Source organism: Diaphorina citri, unplaced genomic scaffold (assembly GCF_000475195.1).
Source record: "Diaphorina citri unplaced genomic scaffold, Diaci psyllid genome assembly version 1.1 scaffold314, whole genome shotgun sequence".
NCBI lineage: Eukaryota > Metazoa > Arthropoda > Insecta > Hemiptera > Psyllidae > Diaphorina > Diaphorina citri.
Genome location: NW_007377749.1, coordinates 62485 through 70810, shown reverse-complemented (window position 1 = coordinate 70810; position 8326 = coordinate 62485). Strand labels below are relative to the sequence as shown.

The window sequence follows — 8326 nt, the reverse complement described above, 5'->3', positions numbered from 1 at the left end:
AGGAAAGGACTATCCTTCAGAACCAGAATCAGCATTTTCATCTTGAAAATTTTCGGAAACGCTGAGCAAAAATCCAGTCTGGCAACAATGGTGAACGAATGTCCAAGTGAATGAGTGTCTGTTCACCAGAATCAGCATTTTCAATCAACAAAAGTTCACTTTCGGCATTTTCCGAAAAATTTCCGTTTTTCCACACTTTTTTGAAAATTACCGCGTGATGGGTTCCTCCTAAATAGCAAATTTTTTGGCGGCGCTTGCTTGTTTATTTTTTTTTACTTTTTTAGGAAGTCCCTTTGGAATGTAAATAAAATGGAGAGCGCGAGATTTCAAAATTTCATAAGAAAAGTGATGGACAGGATGGACTGATTTGTGTTCCGTGTTTTTCTCTTTCGAGTTTCTTTTTTCTTCTTCAGGAGGGTTTCTTATACACTGTACAATAATTGTTCTTTATCCTTAGTAAAGTCTTCTATCAAAGAGAAAGGCTAGGCACCTAAAGAACTTTTCCTCAGATTCTCCAAACTTGACAACTCACTCCTTTACTGTTAATCCTGCTGCTGTAAAAATAATTGTTCTTTATCCTTAGTAAAGTCTTCTATCAAAGAGAAAGGCTAGGCACCTAAAGAACTTTTCCTCAGATTCTCCAAACTTGACCAGTCATATGAACTCTAAATCCATCAAACTCACTCCTTTACTGTTAATCCTGCTGCTGTAAAAGAGGAAGGTTCTAATTTATAAATCCAAGAAATCAATCAATTTAACATGTCACAGAAGTTTCAAGAGTTGAAAAACTCCTTGCTGCACACAAACACAAAGTCAATCTTATCCAATGCAGCTCAGGAAGCCTTGAAAAGTTGTATAATCACAGATGACTTCGAGAGCAAACCTGTAGCTAAACTTTTTGAAAGCAGAAGAGTGAAGAGGAAAAATGCAAAGGTAAGCATTTTTAAGCTAGATTCTCACAAGGCTGGGTCACAGGTTTGATGCCTGGTAGTAATAACTGGTAGTGATGTCTTTGAGGGCAGCAAATGCTTGTACCTTGTAGTATAGCAATTACGCTTTCAGGAATGAGGAGTGGTTAGTGAGGTAATTTCAAATACTTACTTATTGTTCATGGTTGAAGTCAAGTATTTAATATACAATCTATGTAGTATTATAACTGAGTAACAACATTTGTGACTGATAATTTTAACAAATTGAAAATCTTTTTTTCCAGATTGAAAGATCCAAAACACTCAAGGACTGGTATGATTTGCCTGCACCCTTGTTTATGTGAAGCTCTGCTATAAATAGGTCCCAAGTAAACATGTTACACAATTTCAAGGCCCATTAGCTATTTGTGAATGTATTGTCAGGGCAGAACTTTTGAAAACTGATAACTTTTTAATCAATAGCTCTCAACAAATTCCTCTCATTAGTTCAAACACATCACACCCAAACTTGATAAGATAAGATGTGCATTTTTTTTTTACAATGGACTTCACACCCATTTATTATCTGAAACAAATACCTACCTACATAGCATAAATTAGATCGTTCAAACAACATCTGTTTAATTATAATTAAGCTTCCTTGAAATAATAATAATAAATACAACATGGAAATTATAATCACTACCAGGTTTTTCTTATCAGCCCCTTATTAGCCAACAGAAACCAGGGCTGGACAAAGGTACCTACCCACTTATTACAAACAATAATGTTCAAAACATCAAATTGAACATGAAAATCTCTCTTTTAGAAAATTCAAGTAGGTATTTTACCATTTTTTGTTCATAGAAGTACCTACCCTACCTATTTACCTACCAACTATATCTAAATACAACTTATTGCTGAGAATCATTTCAGTAATGTGATGTGTATATTAAATAGATTTGAATTCTACGTAGGTTCATAGAAGTACCTACCCTACCTATTTACCTACCAACTATATCTAAATACAACTTATTGCTGAGAATCATTTCAGTAATGTGATGTGATGATGTGTATATTAAATAGATTTGAATTCTACGTAGATGTTTCACTGTCACAAATGGAATCACAGAGAAAGTCAAAATAATGATGGGCAGATGAGAAAGTTAATGTCAATTATTTTCAATGTTTGTTCAAAATAATGATTTATTTGACCTTTTTTTTACCAGAATAACTAGAACATTATTTGATAGGTACTTGTAGAAGTTGTTTTCAGAAGCTTGTGTAACTAATAGAATATTTTGATAGGATTTCAAGTTCTAATAAAATTAACTTGTCAATTTTAGAGTTAGAAAAAAAACTTTTTAAGTCTATGAATGTCTCAAGTCAAAATAATGATGGGCAGATGAGAAAGTTAATGTCAATTATTTTCAATGTTTGTTCAAAATAATGATTTATTTGACCTTTTTTTTTTTACCAGAATAACTTGAACATTATTTGATAGGTAGGTACTTGTAGAAGTTGTTTTCAGAAGCTTGTATAACTAATAGAATATTTTGATAGGATTTCAAGTTCTAATAAAATTAACTTGTCAATTTTAGAGTTAGAAAAAAACTTTTTAAGTCTATGAATGTCTGACAACTTAATACTCTTCTTTCTATTTTCTTTTCCATGACGGCTATTTTGATATCAATGGAATAAAATAATTTATGCAACTGTAGACAATTAACACACATTTGTAAAACATTGTTGTTTCTGACAGCTTAAAATTCAGATCTTGAAGATAAATTATGAGCAGAATAATCCTGATAGCAAAATTAATTGTAAATTAGCTTTGTAGAGGATCACTTTTTCTTCCACCACCACATTTGTTATAGCGGGCATAAAGCAACCAAAGAACCAAACTCTTTTGGGAAAAGACAGAATAAGAATCCTTCCTTCAGATCATTATTGAAAAAGACAGGTAAAAAGGGAAAATGTATTGTAATTATAATATTATTAATGTATTTTTTTTTTTTTTTTTGCAACCAAGGTGGTCAATTTGTTTCGAAATATCAAACCCGAAGACTTCAAGGAAGATGGAGATGTTACCCCGTTGACTGTGATAGATATTGTGAATCAAGAGAAGTCTAGTGATGAAATCAAGGAGTCAGAGTATGTGTATGATCTTTACTATACTCAAATGGGTAGTGATCTAGACGAGCTGATTGCAGGAAATACATACAGGTGAGAGAATACTTGTTGTTTTAGTGGCTTTAGCTTTTGCCAAATGGTGATGGCAGATTAAAGAGAAGATATCTTTTTGTATCTGCCATACACCGGGCTGATGGTCTCTAGGCATGTTTAATAGGCTCGTCCTGAACCGCAGTCAACCATCGTGAGGACTTGTGCTTGTTCTTTAAAAGCAGAGAGAACCATTTGAAGAACTGCCAGCTAGCTAGGCTGGTTAGGGTTAGCTGTTCTCCTCCCTGTTTATAGTCCCACAGCCAGACGCAGAGAATACTTATACTCGTATTTATGAACAAGAATGATCGTTCTTAGATCAGTCTCAAGTCAAAATTGACCAATCAAATGCCTTGAGACTATGCTTAGCACGAACTTAAGAGCCAGCATTTTGTTCATAAATATGGGTGTTAGTTCTTTCCTTCCTAAAGAAGTTTGATAGAGGGAACTGTACCTACAGAGGTCTTATTGTTCTGAAATCGATTATGAAGAGGTTTGATAGAGGGAACTGTAAAAACAGGATAGGAGAAAGCCAGCCATTCCGAGAACGAACGTTATCCTTTCAGGATAAAATCCGTATCGGGAGGGAATCGAACCCGCGGCCTAGTGCTTACAAGGCAGACGCGCTACCAACCAAGCTTTTTTGTTTTGTTTTGTTTTTTTTTTTTTTTTTTTTTTTTTTTTCCCCCGATTTCACCCATTATTTTTCCCCCTGTCTGGTTACAGCATCCTTCCCATTCAGGACGAATTGTACCTGGGTGGAGATACGGATGAAAACTCGGACCTTGAACCTGAAGATGATGAAGATTCTAATGAAGAGAATAACTACCGCAATGATTATCCGGATGAAGATGAAGTCAAGGACGATGAAGATGAATATAAGTGAGTTGGAACTTTGTTCTTATTTAGGAAAAGAAGAGATTATGATAATTGATAAATATAAAAAAAAGAGGTGTGATAGAGGGAACTGTAACAAGGGAGGTCTTAATGTCCTGAAATCGAAGAGAGAAGGAGGCAGGAAAGGAGTAAGCCAGCTGAGAACTAACCTCATCTGTTTCTTGGATAAAATTCGAATGAGCAAACGGGGTGTGGTAGAGGGAACTCTATCTGCTAGGGTCTTATCGTCCCGAAATCTAAGAGAAGGAGGACGGGAATACAGGAAAGGAGAAAGCAAGCCGAGAACGAACCTAATCTGTTTTTAGATATTCTAGGATAAAATTCGAATGAGAAAAATGCTAAAAGTACGATAGTACAGGGCTATATTCATAAAGTAAAAAAAGGTCCATTCTAACTTGAAAATGGCCTTTGTACTATGTATTTACTGCTATTAAATTGAACCCCTAACCCTAAAGGCCCATTCCCGATTGTCGTGAGTTTCTTCCGATTTTTTTTTTTTTCTGGATGACCTGTGTAATTTAAATGAGAGTGTTCCCACTACGCACGACACGATTTTTTTTCCGAACGATAAGTGAGAATGGGCTTTTGGTAGTATTCACTCCTGTGTAGTTATTTATAAGAACAAATATAACATCAATTTATTTTTAGAATGAACTTTCAACAATTTCCGTGTATTTTCAGATCGGAAGAAGATTACGAGGGCGACATAATGGAGTATGGGGAGGACCCAGATGTGTCAGGCATTGCGAATGATTTCATAGGACAATGTAGACTAGCGGGTAAGTTCTAATTCTAACAAACAAATCAGAAAATAAGGCACAAACTGGGCTTTTTCCTAAAGGGAATGATGTATTATAATAATAGTGCTCATTTATACTGCTTGCCATAGGAATGAAAAGTCCCTTTACTCCAGCAGTAGGCTGCTACTATTATTGTGGTCAAATTCTCAAATTATTTTGAGGATAAAATTATATGCCTTGGCTGGGATTGAACCCATGCCCTCCTGTTTATCAGGCGAGGGTCTTGACCACTACACCACCGAGGCAGGTCACATCGGTACAAACGACCTGTCAGTGTTACAGAAGAAAAAGATTGTCTATGTTTTACTATTTTTCAGATTCAGAGGACGATATGTACTCGGACGCGGACCTATCATCAGATGATGACGAAGATAAGATCTACGATGAAGACTTGGTTCTATCCCACTCTTCCTATTCTACGTACCTGAAGAAGAAAGCCAAGCGAGAGGCGTACAGAAATGATATTGACGACGAGGATGAATACTCGTGAGCCCAACACACTATCGTACATCTGTACCAAATACCGTACCTACACTTGTATCAAATACCGTACTCTCGTATCAAATACCGTACTCTTGTATCAAATTCCGTACACTTGAATCAAATACGCTTTTTTACTTAAGTTATTTATAAAATGGATACTTACGAGTAGGTTTTTATATCCCGACTCGGAGTTTCGTCTATTTCATAGACTTTTTCAAGGGAAACTTAAGTAAAATAGTATTTACAAAGGATGTCAAAATTAAATAAATTCATTAATAGCAAATACTCTTGTTTCAAATATCGTAGACTTGGGTCAAATTCCGTACAATTGTGTCAAAAAACGTACACTTCGGTATATTAAAAATCGTACACTTGTATTAAAAATACTGTACACCTGTTTTAAATAGAAAATGCGAGAAAAATCTTGAAATGAGAGTAGGGGAAGCTAATGTTGAAGGTAGAGAGTGAATGGAAAATACGCCGGAGGCGTTCTCTACCAACTAACTCTTAAGAGTTCTATTATTATGTGGTCAATTTCTCAAATAAATGACGATAAAATTCCATGGCACGGCTGGTATCCAACCCGCCCTCCCGTTTACCAGGCGAGCGTCTTTACCACGACGCCACTATAGTAAGTGAAGTGATTGTTGAACCTGGATTCTAAGACCACCAGCGGATCGGTATATTGTTATACGGCGGTTAATAGTTTTTTTAAAAAATTAAAAAAAAAAGAAAATAGTTTTTAAAAAAAAAAAAAAAAAAAAAAAAAAAAAAAAAAAAAAAAAATATCACGAAATGCCACTGTCCCTACGTTATGGATGATGATTTTAAAAATTTCCATTTTTTATTGTGTTTTGTTTGTTGCACCTGTTGATTTCTTCGTGTTCCCCTAGTTATCACTTTTTAATTCTACGGTCAAAAATACTATGCCTATTAGGTATAATAGTTTAAAGTTTTATGTGCCATACTCTGAGGCTTTTGATTCCTAGTTACCGCGGATGTCTCAATACGATTGATGAAAAGTCCTACCCCCCCTTGGACGGAACGGACTTACGAGTAAAGATTTGATGGTGATTTGATTCAAAAGTATGAATAGAATCAGTAAAGCGCACGCCTGGCTGGGTCCAGCTTATTTGTGTTTTTTAATCCAATATGTAGAGGAAGAGCATGGCTTAAAAAAAAAAAAAAAAACACCAATAATAAAAGAGTAACAAGTTACAAAAAATGGCAGAAATGATTTTGTTTATTTCAATGAAAAAGGGCTATAAAATATATATCACAGTAAAATGGAAACACAAACCTGTTTAGGCACCAACGATTTTGTTATCAAAAACCTACGAGTAAGCAGTGAGCGATAGCACGGTTTTCAAAGACCAGTTCTCAGTCAATCACTGAAGTTTAAGAAACGTGTGCCGCTGTCGTTGGCAATCCAAGAAATGGGGCTGAACTTTTTTTTGTCTGAACTTCCTATGAAAATCCATAGAAATCGGTAATTTGGGACTGGCGGATTTCGTTTGGTTCACAGTGGTTAGAAGAAATAGGGACTTCAAAGAGAGAGTAAAAAATATCTCTTTGTAAGAAAAATGAAATGGAATCCAAAGGGATGCCAGATTCCGTTGAAATCCTTCGCAATCCGGAATTCATGGATTAATACGAAAAACGGTACCCTTGTAGCTCACTAACCTGGATGATGCACTACCACCCATTACCTCGATGTGCTGTAACTCGTTGTCCCTCAGAGTTATACACGTACACCCGGTTGGTGACAGTATTCGAACCCCCAGCCTCTGAGTTGTCAGCTCATGGTTCCCTCAGACCTGGCATTAGATAGAGTAAAGCATTGAGTTTGTCTTGAATATGAACGCTCTGCATTGATTTGATATGGGTCAGGGTGTCCATATCACCTGAAGTGGAATCGAAAATAAAATTAATCATTTAAAGTAATCCAGTACCTATTGCTGAAAACCCAATGAAATGGAAGTTTGCGGAGGTAAAGGGACTTTTATGTCCTATTCTAGCAGCAACAATAGCCACAAAAGTTGACTTGAAGGGTATCCCATCCGCCTTGTAAACGGTAGGTTTTGGGTTCGATTCCTGCCCGGGACAAACTTTATCCTACACAGACAACGTTATTTCTTAAAACGGCTCATTTTGTTCTACCGTCTCCTCCTCTCCTCGATTTCGGGACAATAAACCCTCTATCTAACGGAAAAAAGTCCAGAGTAGCTGTTGTCCTCTATAGCTAGTTGTTGTTATATGTAGTATGTTATAGCGGTGCACCGAATGGAGTTGATGGTCTCTAGCCAAGATTACTTGGTCCGTCCCGAACCACAGTCAACCATCATGAGGACCTCTGCTTTTCCTTTGAAGCATGATAAACCCTTTGTAACCTCCAGCTAGCCAGGCTGGTTAGGGTTTGGCTGCTCTATAACTAAAGCCAATTTTTTAAAAAGAGGTTTGATGGAGGGAACTGTAAATGCTAAGGTCTTATCGTCCCAAAATGGAAGAGAGAAGAAAAACAGGATAGGAAAAAGCCAGCCGTTCCGAGAACGAATGTTATCCTTTCAGGATAAAATCCGTCTCGGGAGGGAGTCGAACCCGCGCTATAACTAATGAGGTTTGTATTATGTGTGAATATCTCACCAGGTCTGAGAATAGAGCTGACCACGTGAGCATTGTCCGGGATTTGCGTCACTATGAGCACCAGAATGGCGAGAATATTCCTGCACAAATCCACATGTAGGAGAAGCAGATGAGAGAAATGAGACTCCATCTTGAAAACAACGATGGTGTCGCACAGCTGATGGAGAAATCGGAGCGAAGAGGAAGCACTGGTGTTGTGTTGAGTATCTGAAATTCATAACGAGAGAATTTCCTTTATTATTATTATTTTTAAGAGGTTTGATAGAGGGAACTGTAACTGCTAAGGTCTTTCTTTTTTTTACAATAACATTAATAGAAAAAATTAAAAAAATCAAAAAGTGATTTTGGGGGCCAAGGTACAACCAGGCACCC

At 36.5% G+C, this 8326-nt stretch overlaps 1 protein-coding gene across 1 annotated transcript; it reads left to right on the top strand.

Moving 5' to 3' along the window:
• Positions 1 to 2284: 2284 nt before the first annotated feature.
• LOC103507447 (secreted acidic protein 2) lies at positions 2285 to 6042 on the top strand. Its single transcript, XM_026822303.1, has 5 exons — positions 2285 to 2293; positions 2941 to 3134; positions 3858 to 4013; positions 4710 to 4807; positions 5146 to 6042. The coding sequence occupies exons 1-5, from the start codon at positions 2285 to 2287 to the stop codon at positions 5316 to 5318; spliced, it is 630 nt and encodes a 209-aa protein (XP_026678104.1). The 3' UTR covers positions 5319 to 6042.
• The last annotated feature ends 2284 nt before the right edge of the window (positions 6043 to 8326 follow it).

Coding starts and splice junctions, on each gene's coding strand:
- LOC103507447 (XM_026822303.1), top strand. Junction 4,014..4,709: donor GACGATGAAGATGAATATAA/GTGAGTTGGAAC, acceptor GTGTATTTTCAG/ATCGGAAGAAGATTACGAGG. Junction 4,808..5,145: donor AGGACAATGTAGACTAGCGG/GTAAGTTCTAAT, acceptor ACTATTTTTCAG/ATTCAGAGGACGATATGTAC.